The 17883-nt window shown below is 41.3% G+C and overlaps 1 protein-coding gene across 1 annotated transcript in view; it reads right to left on the reverse strand.

The window, feature by feature from the left end:
* Positions 1-17883, reverse strand: part of LOC102245496 (anoctamin-2) — a gene marked incomplete at its 5' end in the record, with an annotated part of 85701 nt that overhangs the window by 32125 nt on the left and 35693 nt on the right. Inside the window, one exon of the mRNA XM_014530750.1 lies at positions 12305-12450. Coding sequence (XP_014386236.1) covers positions 12305-12450 — 146 coding nt within the window. The remainder of the gene's footprint in view (positions 1-12304; positions 12451-17883) is intronic.

The following is a 17883-nucleotide window of genomic DNA, read 5'->3' on the forward strand; positions in this document are numbered from 1 at the left end:
GATCTTTCCTGCAAATCCACTGATCCAAATTCACAAATTACTTAGGAAATAGAGACAATACATGGAATTCCTTTCAATCTGCATGGGATTTTATACAATGGACTAGGTTCAATACAGAAACCCTGGAAGTCATAAAAGGAAGAAACATGCTTGAAATGAACAGCTAAAGTACTACAAGTTTACTGCATACAAATTAATGTAACACTGGGATAGATTGGCAAGGCATTTTCTTCATTTCTCTGTGATTAAGGGAGACTTAGTCCCCACTTTTTCTTCACCCACACATAAATGGTAAAATATTAGCTTCTTCAGATGTAGAGAGGACCGATGACTTCCAAGAGTCCTGCTACTCAAGCAGTCAAAGTCTAGTTATAACAGGGGATCTCAGGTTGACAGCATGACATGTCTTGGGAGCCAGGGTAGAGTCATGGGAGCCTTCAGAGGTAAACCCTACTGATGGGCACAGAAAGGGGCAGGAGAATGCGGCTTTTGGCCACAGGAGGCTTAATGGCCTGGGCCATGGTCTTCAGAAAAATTTGCCCAGTGTTCCCCTTCCATGTCCTCTGAGCCAAACTCCAAACCCTTGGAAATCATGGAGCAGCATCTATCATGCACAGGCAGCATGCTCCCTGGTTTATAAAGTGATCTTCAGTGTCAAGTATCATTATCTCCATTTTACAAGTGAAAAGACTGAGTCTCAGAGAGGTGAAATATTTTTTCCAGGTCCACTCACCTACCAATTGATGAAGTTGGGAAACAAAGATAGTTTGTGATGTCAACCAAATTCAATGTCCTTTTACCACGGAAAAATGTAAATATTCAACCCTAATGTAGCAGTGTCCCTTCCCCCTCCCTGGTTACTCTCACATCTGAAGTTTCCTTTATTGGATCTTCTCTAATCTGATTTATATTCTTCTCATACAGATACTTCCATTCTCCAAAGTGTTTTTAGTCACTTATACATGTCTTCTATCCCTGCTGTTTTCTGTGTCATTGCTCCCACTGGCCTGCATTAATGCCACCTCAAAAATCCTATATCAATGGACCTAGTTCAGCTTCTTAAAACTAGAGAGAATTGAGTTGGTGAGATCTACTGATACATTTCTGATTTCCAGAGAACAGCCTGGTAAATTTCCAATAAATGTTTATTGAGTGAATCAATGAATGACCTGCCTTACTCACTCTTGTTTACTTTATCCACCTGCATAATGGGAATGTGAGGACCAGTTATTCACCCATCCTTCTTCCCATCCATCCATCCATCCATCCATCCATCCATCCATCCCTTATTACTCTCCCTTCTCCCTCTACTTATTTGGGCTGAGGTCCCAAATTTGTTCACTCATTCATTTCTCAACCACTAACTGGGCATCTCCTGCATGTCAGAAACTTTCTGTGGTACACGGAAGGGTGTGGCATCCAGATATATTCTTTTAAGTATTTATGGGAAGAGGGACTCCTATAACAGATAATGACAAGCAAAGTATGCTTCAGAAGCCAAAGGACAAAAATGCCTGTGACTCATGCTACTTCCCAGAAATACTGGAATGCAACCCTGGATGCTGCCTGAACTGCATTTAGGTGCCATTTGGAGAAGATGGCAGATGCCTGATTATCCGGTAGGATGACTCAGTTTGTATAAGCAGAATGCCCCAAGGAAAGGAATTTCCTGGGTCTTTAAGTCATTGCCTTATAGTACAAAACTTGGAGTTCTGTGGACAGAATGTGCAGGCTTCAGTGCTAATGGTTGGGCAGATATTTTGGGATATTTTATCACTTATAGCCAAGGCACACTTAGGACTAATTTTATATATTTAGCCTCTTTTGGAAACTTGGAAATTACCTAGTGTGATCTCTACCACCCATGACCAAAGAACACTGAAGTTGGAAGGAATCTTGGGTATCACCTAAGTTATCACTCTATCTGAAGCCCTTATATTCTTTTTTGAGTAAGTCACCTAAGTTATCACTCTATCTGAAGCCTCACTCTATCTGAAGCCCTTATATTCTTTTTTGAGTAAGAGGCCACTTTTACTTGATCATTTCCAGGGGAGGGTCCCTAGTGATGTCTGGAGCCAGCTCTTCACATTGTTCTTTATTCTCTGTCTCTGTGCTAAGTCACTGAGACGTTGGAGGTATTTGTTATAAAGCATTATCCTAGCAATAGTTGACTATTACATGGAATATTTTGCCAGAACTACCTAAACAATAAGTCCATTATTTTGAGTTGCTGTAGGAAAACTGCCCTTATTTAGAAGGATAGCATTCCCTGATTACAAGCACCTCAAAATAAAGAATCTTGGCTTCTGGAGGCAGGAAAGGGGGTAGACTGTCCCAGCTAAATCAATACAGTCAGGGTATGTGAAGAGCACTGATAAGAGTTGATGTCTATAAAGTCCAAATGTCATTTTGTCATCAAGGTCCTCACTAAAGGGTGACTTTTTTCATTCTTTCTGTGTCTTCCTTCTTCATCAAACATCTATTGAGCACCTACTGTGTGCCAGGCCCTATGGTTAAGTGCTGTGAATAAATGAGACACAAATCTTGCCTATCACAATTTAGTAAATAACAGGAATCTAGGTCATTGGTGTTCAGCTGAGAAGAACCAACAATTGCATAACTGACTTATCTGATAAAATGGTGATAAAACTTTATCAGGAGAGTCTTTGGGAACTTGTCACCAAACTCTTCTTATAGGATTAAATTCAGGCTTGTGTTTTTGTGCCAAATCCCACTCTCTAAAATTCAACTGCTGCAAGTGTCCAGACAACTTTGCTAGCAGCTCTTAAAGCAACTGAAGCATTTCCTCTCATCGGGCCCTGAGGAAAACTCAAAACTAGGCTGTGAGGGGCTGTGGTAAAGCAGCTTTGAAGCCCCATTTTGGGGTAGGGGACAGTGATGATTAATGTCAAGGCTTGCTCCTGGGCCAGCATTCTTTTCTCCCCTCAGAGGTGGGGGATGGGGAACTACCCTTGAAGTCCTTCTTAGTAAGCTCTTCAGGAAAAGGGTTTGATATTGGAGATTCCCTCGAAAGCTTGCTGCTCCCCTCACAGGTTTTTCCAGCTTAATCCCTCACTCTCAGGTTTCTCTTTGTCTGGAGCCAGCCCATCCCCACCAGGAATCTTGCCCAGAGGTAGCTCTCTACCACCAAAACCCCCTCCTTCAGGCTGAATCCCGGCCTAACCCTCCCTCCAGCTTCCCCTTCACCTCATGGCCCCTCCCCCATGCCTGCTGGGCCCTGGGCCCTGGTTCCAGCACAATTTAGAAAAATGTAAATATAATACATCTCCCCCTGCTGCCTCCCTCAACTGATGACCTGCCTCACCATTACAACTGACAGGCTCGGAGTGGGCTCAGCGCACTTCCTGTCTGCATGGGTGGTCCTGGGGATCACGGGGAAGGAAGCTGACAGCTGAGAGCAGGGCCAGGGATCACCATGTCAGGCACACCAGAGGCAGTGGGCTGGTTTGGTTTCACTGCTCTTGTTTTTGCTCAAAGCCCAAGACAAGGGCCTTTCTGGAATTGGGGAGGTCTAGGTTGTTGGGAAGGAAGGGGAAAACTTTACTCCACCCCATCCCTTCACCGAAGCCTAAGTTCCTAGGGGTCCTGAATGGTCTGTAGATTCAGTTCCATGAATGAGCCTTTGGGGTGACCTTAGGCAACTGGCATCACCTGCTGGGTCTCTTGGTTCCCAGGAGCATGGTCCAGCTGGTATGTAAAAATTCAGATGCCAGCACTAGAAGAGACCCTGGAGGTCACCTGGTCCAGTAGTTTGAAACTCTATTCTTGTCAAGATACTCAATGAAAAATGATTATGCACACCACTCACTTCTATTGGTGAAGCCATGTTTTGAAACCTCCCTTGTTCTCTCACTCAAAAATAATCTAGGAATGTGAGAAAGTGAGGATGGCATTGGCACTGTTTTACTTTATATTTTAAAAATGTATTATTAGCAGTAGTGCATTGCTTGTGACTTATTACATAATTGGTTATGACCACAGAACAGTGAGTTGCATCTCTGCAAGGAAAAACTCATCTGGTCTAATTGCCTATACACTTGACCCTTGAATAGCATGGTTTGAACTGCACAGATTTTTTTAAACTCAATGGTACCGATAAATACAGTACTATAAATATATTTTCTCTTCCTGATGATTTTTTAGCAAAATTTTTCTCTAATTTACTTTATTATAAAGATACAGTATATAATACATATAATGTACAAAATATATTAATCCTCACCTGAAGATATTTTTTTTCCATTGAATTTTAGAGAAAGTGGAAAGGGAGATGGTAGGTAGATGAGAGAGAGAGAGAGAAAGAGAGAGAGAGAGAGAGAGAGAGAGAGAGAGAGAGAGAAATATTGATATGAGAGAGAAACATCCATTGGTTGCTTCCTGCATGTGTCCTGAGGATCAAACCTGCAACTCAGGTACATGCCCTTGACCAGGAATCAAACCTGTGACCCTTTGGTGAGCAGGTGGATGCTCTAACCACTGAGCACACTGACCAGAGCTATGTGCAGGTGTTGTTGTTGTTTTTATTGTGTGGGGGGTCAGTGCCTCCAATTCCTGCATTGTTCAAGGGCCAAATATAATGTCAAGGAGGAAAATGAGGCCCAGAGAGATATATGACATGCCCAAGATCACAATGATAGATAAAGGCAGACCTGAATTAACACCCAAGTCTCACCTGACAACCTGGAAAAATGAGGAGAGATACTGATCTGCCCTACAGTGATCATCTGAAAATAAAAGGAACTTTCACTTTGAAGACACGGGGTGCAGAGAAATCAGAAGTAGTGGTATAATTACTATCACCAAGTCTTAGTTATCCATGGAATAGCAGAAATGAGTGCCTCCAACTAAGTTTTGACATGTGTGAACTCAGTCTTCATTCCCACCAAGCTGTTTCCCAGAGCTGCCACCTATGAGCAGCATGGATGGGTTCACATTACGCCTTCTCTTATTTCCCTAGCTTCCTCACTGGAAAGGAGTTCATAATAGGCCTGTGATGGGGGAGGGGAGAAGGCAGACGCCAAGGGCAGGAGAGGGAAAGAGGAAGACTTGAAAGGAGGAGGAGGCAGAGAAAGAGAAACAAGGATAACCACCATTCCTGATAATCCACTCCCTGGATTAGCAGCCCATTAAATGAGAATTGATGTCAGCCTGACTAGAAGTGAGGTTGTTTATTCAGTCCTGCTTTACTAGTTTACCCAATATGTTTCCAGTGCCCATGCTGTGGCAGGGGCTGTGTAAGGCCTTGCAATTGGAGGAAGCTGCCTTCAGGAAATTAATTACCAACAGGCATCACTGATTTAGGAGGCAGCTTGTCTGAAATGCTGTGGAGGAGGGAGCTGAAATACTGAGGACGGGGAGAAGGGTGAGGTTAGGGAAGGGAAGGTGCTTTGGGGAGGAGGAGACAGAGCTGGGTTTGGTCATGTGAATGGGAAGGCACAGGGAATTCCAGGGCAAGGGAAATATGCAAGATCAGGCATGAAAGACTGTGGGTAAAAAATGGTTCATTGTGGCTGGATCTCGTATGCATAAAAGGGCCTAGGGTTCAATAAATTGACAGGATGCCCCACGAAGGCCTTGTTAAGGATATGAGACTGGAAGTTTCTGAACAATGGATGATAAGACCAACCCTACCCTCCAAAATAATAAACAGGGCAGTCGTGGGATGGTGGTTGCAAGTGACTGTGTTGAGGGTGTAGTAGAAAAAGCAGCAAGTAGAGGAGGCTAAGAGGCTACCCACAGGAGCAGCTTCCAGAGATATTCCAGGGGAAAGACCCACCCACTGGATGGGACTGTGTGGAGACAGAAAGTGAAGAACAGTGATGCGGAGATTTCTCGGCGAGGGGCCTGGAGGATGGTGGGGCCATAGATGTGGTAGATAACTCAGAAAATAGTCACAGGAACTAAGTTTCCAGTCAGGAGGGCTGAGACATGTTTTCCCAGAGATGGATTCTTTTCCTGGTCTTGTCTAAAGTCCCAAAACAGGCCTGAGATGATGGCTGGGAGAGGAGCCTCTTGTTTCCAGACCTGACTTTGTGCTGCTCAGTTGGAAGTTTCTAAAACCTAAGGATGTTCAGTGAGTGGGTAGTTACAGGCCAAAGGCACACTAGAGTGGCCAGTTCTCTGTCACACACCTCTGCTCAGTCAAATGAAAGCTGCAAAGACCTAATGTTTTCGAAGCAAGCAGTTAGCTGCATTTTTTTTTTTATGACAACCAGGTCCTTTCTTGTGACTGTCTGCCCATTTCTCTCTGCCACTGGATCCTTAGGGCCTGCAGGGCCTACCAGGGGTGGGCAAACTTTTTGACTTGAGGGCCACAATGGGTTCTTAAACTGGACCGGAGGGCCGGAACAAAAGCACGGATAGACTGTGTGAACTAATATAAATTCAAAGTAAACATCATTACATAAAAGGGTACGGTCTTTTTTTTTTTAGTTTTATTCATTTCAAACGGGCCGGATCCGGCCCGCGGGCCGTAGTTTGCCCACGGCTGGCCTAGACCCATTTGTTGCCTCTGTGTCCTCAGCGCCTGGCACAGGTCTTGACACACCATTACGCTCAGGAATGGCTTGGAGGGGCGGTACAGAGGAAAAGACTTGAAATTGGAGTTGAACTTAAATCCTGAGTCTGAGTGAGAGCATTCCACTCTGTCCACTTCCACTAATGACTTGATCCCTGAAGGCAAAGGAGCAAATTAAAACCAGAAGTGACTTTTCTTTGAGGGAAATCCTGATAATAAACAAGGTTTAGTTTGTTCTTGGGAGATGAAAATTGCTGCATATTAAAAATACATATAAATATGTTTACGGTAAAAAGGAAGGCTGGCCCAAATATCATAGAGCAAAGAGAAATGGGGTCTCTATTTCCCTGCTGCTGAAGGAAGGGGAGTTAAAGAGACATTCATTCAAGAAATATTTTATTGAGCTTTTACTATGTTCCAGGAACTGTGCTGAGTGTTGTAACTAGAGAGGAATAAAGCTCAGTCTCTGCCCCTAAAGCACTCACATTTTCTCCTATATCGAAGCAAGTATAAGAGAGGAACTGAGGATGGGAGAACCAAAAATGCTTCAAGAGATATGTTTGAGTCTGCACAGCTCAGCTAGAACTTGTTGCAGGCAGATAAGCAAATTCAGACCTAGTAACATGAGAAAACCAGATGTAAATATGGGGCATCATGAAGAGCATACAAAGCAGGAGCCAGTTCATATTATGCTAGGAGACTTGAATTTTATCTTAAAGTCAGTAACACTGAAGGGCTTTAAATAGAAAAGATAACATGCTCTGGATTGCATTTTAGAAAAGTTATTTTTAAAAGTGAGAAGGAGAAGGGGAAGAGGGAGAGAGAAAGGAAGCTGGGAGATAAGTTAGGAGGTATTTGTAGTAGATCAAGGAGGAGTGACTTCAATGGGAATTCAAAATTCTTAGTAGAGGCAAAGTTAGTGAGGTAAGGAACCATAAGCAAAAAAGACTCAGGATCATACTGAGCAGGCTTCTAGCCAACTCGAGTTGATGCAAAGTCAGAGAGGAGTCATGGAGAACACAGGGTCTATATCAAGTCATGGATGCTTTCCTAAACCCAGGAGTCCAAGCTTACAATTTCATGAGACAACTGGGATGCAGCTGCAAGGGTGTTGATGTCCTGGTCCCTGAGGTGGACCTGCCCCATGCATTTCCATCAGCTGGGCAATTCTTACAGGATTTGGTGTACATACCCAAAGAGCAGGGGAAACCAACACCCCCTGGCCCTTCAGAATAATTATCCGGCTTTCACTCCAAATAAATGAATAAGTAAATATGCAATCATCAATACACCTCTTATTCTATTACAATTTGACAGGATGAAAACTCAGGATTGCGCAAAATGAGATTTCCTCTAATGACTCTGTGAATAACAGAAGAAATTCATCTCATTCCCCAAATTAGTAGTCCAAGGGCCTCAGAGCTTGGGTGTGTTTAAGAAGCTGGCGGAAGACTCTAAGAAGGATAACTGAATTCCTGAATCAGGAATAAATTATTTATTAGTACAATAAATTATTTTTTGGATGACTAGAAGAAAAGTTTGTGGGTTATAGATAAACAAATGACAAAAAGAACACATTTGAGATGTCAGACTTGTCATGTAGAGCCCTAAGGGCTTGAGATTCTCTGAAAGGACATCTTGGAATGTTTATATCTCAGGCTTCTGAGGGTGAGTCAGATTTGCTTGGGAGTCTGGGACCCTCAGTCTTTAAACATTACTACCCAACCTCACACTAATGGGGTGGAAGACCCTCCAGGGTTCACGACATTCAGGGGCTTCACACTGTGTTTAGTCCATTTCTAGATTAAAGAGAAAGAAACTGGACTCCTGACAATACCAACTGTGGCTAATATTCATTGAAAACCTATGTACATCAAGCACTATTTTTTTAGCTACTTTATATACATCACTTACTTCTCAGAACCATCCTAATAGGGTAGGTGCTGTTATCATCAACCCCACTTTTGAGATGAGCAAATTGGGCCTAGTTGAACTTAAATATCAAGCTCAGAGTCATGTAACTAGCTGCAGCAGACTTAAGATTCAAAGGCTGGTTGGTTTGATTCCAGAACCCGCTTCTAACCACACTTAGCCTACCTATACTGTTAGATGAAGCTGTCATTTAGTAAAGTTTATTCTACAGCCTTTGATTATAACTGGAAGCAAATACTCCCTTAAAGGCAAAGAGGATAATCCAGAGATGAGAAGAATGAAAGGACTCTAACTCAGAATCACTGTCTTTGTACTTATATAAAATATGAAATAAAATAGCCACATCTCTAAAATGATTGACAGCAAAATGGCCTACCGAATTCTGTGATGGACTTTCTGTGAAACCCAGCTTAGAAAACTCATGTGTGATCCAGGCTTCCTCCTCCAGACAAAACTGAATCAATATCAGATTGTTGACTGAATCAATATCAACTTGAATTGTTGAAAAGACTCTTCTGGTCTTCAAATTTGCTCCTCTAAGTACTTAATGTTTGATGAATGAATAAATTAATGAGTCTACCTGTGTTACCTCATTCCTTCCTTAGGTTTTACTATCTCCCTTCTATACTTGCTGCCCATTTCCTCAAGGGAAATAGAGTTCATACATAGTCACAGCATTAGCCAAGATTTCATTACTGTTCCCTGTGCCCTAATATGAAATGCAAACTTGTCTGATCTTCAGGGTTCTCTGTTAATCCCAGGTCTTTACCTGAACCCTCCCTACCTAAAAAACATTTGCACTTGCCAGCCCTTTTCCTTAGCATACTCTACCTTACTCTTATTATTGATATGCAAATCCTCAGAAAGAGAATGGAACTTGGAGATCAAGTCCTACCTCCTTCCCAGAGTTGGAAAACTCTGCAGAACATCCTTGAACCACCATCAACCAAGCCCTGCTTTGAAAAATGATCCTTCATTTGCCACTTAAAATGATAAGAAACTTACCTCTGTTAAGAAACCTTCCCTTAATAATTAATAAATTCACAGTGGCCAAGACATGGAAACAACCAAAGTCTCCTGTGATAGAGGACTCCATAAAGAAGATGTGGTACATATACACAATGGAATACTACTCAGCCATAAGAAAAGATGAAATACTGCCATTTGCAACAACGTGGATGGATCTTAAGAATATTATGCTAAGTAAAATAAGACAGTCAGGAAAAGCTAAGAACCATATGATTTCACTCATATGTGGGATATAAAATGGAAACCCGTGAACATAAACAGTAGTGTGGTGGTTGCCAGAGGGAAGGAGATTGGGGGAGAAGGGGGTCCTACTATATAGCGACAGTAGAAGATTTTAGTTTGGGTGGTGGGCACACAGTGCAATATACAGATCTTGTAACATAGAAACCACACCTGAAACCTACATGATCATGTCGATCAATGTCCCCATAGTAAACTTAATTTAAAAATAAATTCATTCATTTGTTTTTATTTATCAGACATATTATCTGCCTGTTATGTGCCAGGAAATGTACAATATTCTGGAGGATATGGAGATGAATAAGCCTTAGTCCCTACTGACTGATCTTTGGAATATAATAGAGTGAGTCTGCTGAAGAAAAGATATGTGAGCAATATTACCATGATTCTGCAAGATACATCATCAGTGTATGTATCAAATGCAATGCTGAGACAGAAAAGCAAATAATTAATGATTCCTCCATAGAATCAATTTCACTCTCTATACTTTTGGTGTGAATTTTTCCCAGAAATCACCAAGTCTTCTAGTTGTCGTTTTTTCCTCTTCTCATGAATTTGTAATTACCCAAGTTTGAGACAGAGTGGCTGTCTATTCAATGATACAATGGCTCACAAATTGGAGCATATTTCCCTATACTCTGCCTTCCTAGGGCCCAGGGCCATTAAGAGAAACAACACTTGGACACTTCACATAGATTTTATATGTGTTAGACACTCTTCTAAGAACTTTACAGATATTGATTCATTAAATACAACAATCCTATAAGGTAGATATTATTATTATTATTATTATTATTATTATTTAAAGCTAAAGCTAACTGAGACACAAAGGTTGGCCACTTACCTAAAGCTGCCCAGCTAGTTGGTGATAAAGCTAGATTTTGAACCTAAGGCATGTGGCTCAAGGGTCTTTGATCTTAATCACTCAAAAGAGAAAGCTTTGAAATAGCTATCTGGACAGACAGCCATGTAAAACCTACACAGATAATTGGGTGGTAATGGGAGGGGACTGGAATTGGAGGGGGGAGGTTGTCAGACAGGGCTCAAAGATTTCTCATATAAACGTTTTCCAAATGGAAGCCTCAAATCTCTGGCAACCAATTTTTACTGAGAGGATGGTAGGCATAGAATAGCATCTTAAATACAAGTAATCATCTCTGTGTAAATATCTAGTTGGAGAGGGATTAGAGGTAGCACTTAACTAAAGGTGAAAAGCATAAGGGAGCTATGTGTTTACATAAACTGGGTCTTGATGTTTTCTTTTCCTATTATTCCTGAAACAGACACAATGATTGTTTCTTCTCTGGTGAGTTTATTTAGAATACAAAGCTCAGGTTTTGCCTGGAATTTTAGATCCCCAGAGCTAGAACAGAAATTTTGAGGTCATCTAAAGCTATAAGGAAGAAGTCCTTTTCTCTACCCTTAATACACACACACACACACACACACACACACACACACACACACACTTTTACAACACAGAAGAGGATAAATATCCATTAGAAATAAGATGTGAAGTACCTGATGCCCAGAAAGGCATTAGTGGCCCTCTATTAAAAGTGATTAACCAAAGTAGGCAGGAGTCATCATGAAAATACAATGATATTAGGTATTGAGTGATTCTTTTGTTGGATCTGATTGATGTTTTTCCAACACTCTAGATTGAATAAATGTTTAGATTATATGTCTGACCTCTTGGTCCTATGTTTTTAATTCATTAGTTCCAAGTCTTGGAAAGAGGATTCTCAAATATCCACCTCAATAAAAGTTCATAATTATTCACAAGTAGCCAGGAGTTTGAAGGCAACTGGTCTAAGTTGGGGCACTTCTCATAATGGAAAACTCATGGCTTCTGAACCACATGTAAAACCACTGTGTTTTATCAGTCTGTACTACATGCACTCCTGTTTTAAAGCCTATTCAAGAACAACCAGAGTCCTGGTAACTAGAAATCTATTTCTCACCCCTAAATATCCTCAGTTTTTTTTAAAGAAAAGTTGACATCTTACCCAGACCTACGGAGTCCCGGTAACTAGAAATCTATTTCTCACCCCTAAATATCCTGTTTTTTTAAAGAAAAGTTGACATCTTACCCAGACCTACCTTATCAGAGTGGAGGACTCTCCTGTACTCTCCATGTCAAAGATGTATATAACTCTTGTTCCAAGTGTGATAGGACTAGTTTACTTTTCCTTAATGGAAACTCTGTCCTTAAATTTCAGACTTCACTATTTCTCTTTCAGCTTTATCAATGATAGAAGCCATGCAAAGGGACCCGAGAGACCAAACTTCTCATTTCAAGATGAGGAGAGGAAGCTCAAGGAGAAGAGAGCATCATCCTAGTATCAACTTGGTGATAAGAGTTATTCCTGGTTCTCATTCCAGGATTCTTTCTGCTGTACACTCCTCTACTTTTATGTGGCACTGAAGGTGACATTGTATAACCAAGAAGCCCAGGAAGGTGCAGTGCCTGTCCCAGTCATTTCCCTAACCCTCTCCTCACTCCTCTCCCAGATCACATGTCTGAACCTGCATCCAGTGGAAGGAAAGATCATTAGCTCTTACTCATTTCCATGTACTCTGGAGTCAGTCCAGTGTATGGTTCCAAGCTGTAGTCTAGGTCCCACTGCTCTGGATGCCTTGAATGGGCAGAGTCAGTTTCTCCAGGTTCTGTTTCATCTTTCAGCTTCCGAAATAGTTTCTTTAGCTTCCTGGAAAAGAAATGGACCAGTCACCAAAAGCCTCTGGAGGACAGAGTTCTGCAGACAGAAAGGAGAAACAAACTAAGTATTGACACTAAAGCTATCTCTGATCCAAGGACAGATAAAGGGATATGGAGGAGACTGTTTTTTTTCTTAAAGACAATCTGAGAAGGTCTTCATCAGGATAATGAAAGGTTCCCCCACAAAGGATCATGAAAGAAACTAAATTCTTCTTGCATTTTAATAAGCAATAAGAGACTTGGCCCTGTCTGCCAAATACTGAGATAGTCCTATCATCTAGCAGGTGACCTGTCTGCCCTCTTCATGGGGAAGAGAGGGTGTCCAGAAAATAGCAGAAAGATGCTCTCCTTCAAAGTCAAACATTTTTCAGGTCTTAATAACACAAATAGCACCATCTTTCCATTAAAGCCAGGCAAAACACTGTCTACCATTTCTATGTATTGAAATCAATCTCCTCCCAATTCATGTCAAAGTTCTAAACCCTAATGTGACTGTATTTAGAGACAGGGCTTTCAGGAGGTCTTTAAGGTCAAATGAGGTCATAAATGTAGGGTCCTAACCAATAGGATTGGTACCCTTATGAAACAAGGAAGATACAGTGATCTCTCTGTGTTGGCCAGGTGAGGACACAGTGAGGAGATGGTCATCTGCAAGCCAGCAAGAAGGCCCTCACTAGAAACTAAACTCTTCTAGTACTTAATTTTGAACTTTCCAGCCTCCAGCACCTTGATAAAAATAAGTTTCTGTTGTTTAAGCTACGTAGTCTGTGGCATTTTGTTATGGCAGCCCAAGCAGACTAAATCAATCACATGCAGGACTTTTTTGGTCTAGAATGATAACAAGACAATAATGGCTCATCCTCTAGGGTTTGTATAAGGAATAAGTGAGAGAACGTTTATATAATTTTTAGCACAGTTTCTGGGCATAGTAAGTATTCAATAGATGGTAGCTATTATCATTTTAATATTAAATGTTAAAATATACCTGAGGGTATAGTCTTTTCATACTTCCCATTGATGCACAATACATAGACAATGAAATTAGATGAAGGAGCAGGCTGCTAATTCTGCTAACTATTCTATGAGAAAATTCCTAGGAGATAGTTTAGAGGAGAACAGAAGAACAGATAGAATCATAGACTTGAAGAATTTAAAGGGATTTTGAAGTCCATGTTCCATCTAAATGCAGGACACCACCCCCGCCCTCCACATTCCTCACACAAGATCATGCCATCCCTGTGTGGCTATTTCCAGACTAGCACTCCTGTCAACATTAGGCATTTATTGTTAGAAAGTGCTTCTAACAGTTTATGGAAATCTAATAATTAAAAATTATGTTCTAATCAATGTCTTTCTAATATCAATTGCCATCAAGAAGATGTAGTATAATGTAGTGGGTAAAGTCTGATCTTTGAAATTAGAAAATAGTTGTTTAAAGCCCAGATTCACAATTCACCAGCTGTAGTTTCTTAAGCCAGTTATTAAAACTCCGTAAGTTTTACTTTCTTATCAATGATCAAATGTTAACTAGCCCACAGGGTTAGTTAAAGGAGATAATCTATGTAACATGCTGCACTTTGGGCTTGGTACATGCTAAGAGCTCACTAAATATATCTATCACTGGCTCTATCATCATCATCATCATCATCATCATCATCACTACCATCACCACCACCACCACCATCATCATCAAAGGAGGATTTAAAGAATAAGTTGAGATCCATTTAAGCAGCAGTAAAATAAAATATTTCATAATAAATTAGCAAGCAATAATTCTGTGACATTAAGAAATTGAGAAAAACCCAGATGGAGCCTGAAGATTCTGAAGCCAAATAGAGTAGACCAGCTGAGACCCTATCTGTGAGTCAGAACAAAAGAGAAGAGAGAGAAAGAGAAAAGAAAAGAAGGACAGAGTGGAAGAGGAGGCAGGAGGTGGAAAAGGAGGTCAAGAACCAGAACTCAAATTGAGACTTCTCCTCCAGATATCAGTAATCAGAAAATTTGGCTAAATCTTTAGTAAAAACTAATTAGTGGTTTTAATTAAACATGGAAAATCGAACACATGCATATATCCTTATCTACTTCTGAAATGCTACAAAAATAATAATGAATTTTAAAATGTATGAAACCACAAGGTTAAAGAAAACAGTCATGGATACAGTAGTGTATTGAGAGATGTAATGAATGCCTTGGAAGATGAACACCGATGAAGAGTTAGCAAAGCTGTTATGGTTGAATACCAAGGGCCTATAGTAAAAGACATCATAGAAAAGCAAGCCAGCTCATGCTGCAAAATATCAGAGAGGCTCAGAAATTGCAGGCACCACATATCACCAAAGGCAGTTGGTAGTGACTGGTCAATGCACTGTTTAAGGAACAGTAGGCCCTAATGTGTCTGCCTATCCATATTTTCCAAGTGACTACCACTTTCTAACACCAGCAGGAGCAAAGAGTTTATTTTGAGGAGAAAATGAACCAGGAAAACTCTAGATCTGAAATAAAACCAATAAAATAATTGGAAGTTAAAAATAAATAAACCCTAAAAAAAAGTACAAAAGACAAATAAATGGACAATAGAAAAGATAAGAAAATGAATCAATCTAGGAACTCCAATATAATGAGAAAGACAAGACCAAGAAAATGGTGGGGAAGAAAATACATAAGAAATACAAGGAAATGTCCCTGAGGTGAAGAATATGCATTTTCTGGTTGGAAAAACCTACTCAGCATAATGGTTAAAAAAAAAAATGGATCTCTGCCAAAGCACATTACCATGAGATTTCAGAAATCTAAGAATAATGAAAAGGATTCTAAAAGCTTCCAGGTACAGAAGGACAAACATAAATTCTTTAAAAATTATTTGGAATCAAAATGATATTAGAATTCTCAACATCAGCCATTGACACTGGAAAATTCTAGAGAAATGTATTAACATTAAAGAGGTAAAGATTTTAGCACAGAATTCTATACCCAGCCAAAGTATACATCAAGTGCAAAGGCAAAATAAAAACATCTTTACATATGCAAGTTTTCCTAAAAGATATCCTTCTGTGCATCATCCATCCTCATGATATTCCAGGAGGATGAATTTCACCAACCAAGGATATAAAGCAAAAAAAAAGTCAATATATAACCCAGCAAACAAGGAATCCATCAGAAAAAGGAGGCATTGAATCAAACTCAGATTGATAGCTGTATAGAAGGTTCTAGTTTATGGGTATGCTCTCCAGGAAAAAATAAATGCAACCAATAAGATATCTGATGTATTTGATGAGGTAGTGTAGCTAAAAAAGTGAACACAAGCAAGTGTTGACAATAATGTGTAATGAGTGTTATGAAGGAAGAAGTTTAGGTAATTATGAGAATACTAGAGGCCTGGTGCACGAATTTGAGCATGGGTGGGAACTGACTGGCTCGCCCCCAATTGGGGCTGATCAAGGCCAGGCCAGCTGGAGGGAGGGGCCCTGGGAAGTTGGCCATTGTCCCTGCCCCCAATCGGGGCCCCATCAGGGCCAGGCTGGCAGGGGGAGAGGGGCCACAAGAGGTCAGCCAGCCCCGCCCCTGATTGGGGGTTATCAGGGGTGAGGCCAGCCAGCCAACCTCCTTCGGCCCCTTCCCCAGGCCAGCCCCACCCTCGGGCCGGCCAGGGGGAGGGGCGTGTTATAGTGACCTGTCGTTCTGGTCATTCCATTGTTCCAGTCGCTTGGCTTTTATATATGTAGGTAATAAAGAAACCTAACTTTGCCTAAAGCAGAGGACGTTTCCCTAAGGAAGAGATGTATAAATCAAATAAATGACAAGAGATGATAGAAAAAGCATGGGAAAGAGCGAGAGTGTGTGACAGGTGAATGTATGTTCTAGGCCAGTGATGGCGAACCTATGACACGCGTGTCAGAGGGGACACACGAACTCATTTTTTGGTTGATTTTTCTTTGTTAAATGGCATTTAAGTATATAAAATAAATATCAAAAATATAAGTCTTTGCTTTACTATGGTTGCAAATATCAAAAAAAATTTATATGTGACACAGCACCAGAGTTAAGTTAGGGTTTTTCAAAATGCTGACACGCCGAGCTCAAAAGGTTCGCCATCACTGTTCTAGGCCCATGGAATTATTTGTGCAACAGCCAAAGGTAAATGTGAAAATGGCTCAGAGGAGAGACTGAAAGTTCAAAATGTTTGGGGCACAGAGCAGGAAAGAGAAAGTGACAAAAGATAAGACAAAAGACAAGGCAAGTTCACGGCACTGAAGGTATCGTACAGTGCTTCAGTAAGAGATTATGGAAGCAGAGTCTAGGTGATTGCAATGGACATGGATAGATGTAGACAGATTGAGACATGCTTAGAAGATAAAGTTAAGAAGCTGGTGGTGAACTGTATGTGGGAATAGAAGGAGAATGAGGATGGAAGGGTCTTTGGGCATATGGTAGATGGTTACACGTTTGCTAACACAGGGAACACTAGAGAACAGGCAATTTTGATAAAGAGGACAAGGAGTTGGAAGTGGAGGATACCATGAGATAGCTAAGTAGGGATGTCTAGTAAGCAATGTTATGTAGGTCTAGAGCTCTGAAAACAGGTCTAGGTTTGAGCTCAAGATCTGAGAATCATCGTGGAGACAACTGAAATCCTACAATGAGCACCACATGTAGATTGAGCAGAGGGGAAAATATCTACAGTTAAGGGAGGGATGGAGGGCAAGGAACCTTCAGAGGGCAAGGAAGGAGCATCATAGGAACAGCAGGCCAACTGGAAGACCACGTGGCATGGGAGAGGGCAGCAGAAGAGCTTCAGGAGGCACTGTGGAGTCAGCAGTATAATACACCAGGGGTAGGCCAAAAATGAGGGGGGGGGGACCATTTAAAAAACTGATGCAGAAAGTCCCTCAAGAGCGGGATTTAACAGGAATCCTGCAAGTTGTATAACATACAGATGGGTCATTTAGAAAGCTTCAGGTTATGATTCCGACCGTATGATGCACTCGCTCATTAAAATAACTTCTTTGATGTTACCCCCTTTTCCTTTCGTCTGCTATTTTTCTGTCCCTTTTATAATGACAAGTCTGAGAAACTGTCCAAAAGGCTCAGAGCCTTTCCTTTGCTTGTGCCCCCTAGGCTCACCCCAAGACCATGGGGAGTGTCTGTCCCACCTGGGGCCTCCTGCCACAGGAATCCGGGCCCCAGGCTGTCACTAACAGACCCTGGTTCCACAGCCACTGCGAGCCTTGTTAAAGAAGGCAGAACCAAGCCTTAAATGGGCCAAAGAAGAGAAACATATCAACCTCTGAGCTGTGTATTCCTTTTCGTGACACCTGACAAGGTTCAAATTTGTTCCCTAAACTCTGGATTCATGGCCAGATTCCACAGTATATGAGGAGAACACAGACCTCCGCTGCCTGTGATGTCTTTAAAGAGCTGTTTT

The sequence above is a fragment of the Myotis brandtii genome, unplaced genomic scaffold, assembly GCF_000412655.1.
Source record: "Myotis brandtii unplaced genomic scaffold, ASM41265v1 scaffold772, whole genome shotgun sequence".
NCBI lineage: Eukaryota > Metazoa > Chordata > Mammalia > Chiroptera > Vespertilionidae > Myotis > Myotis brandtii.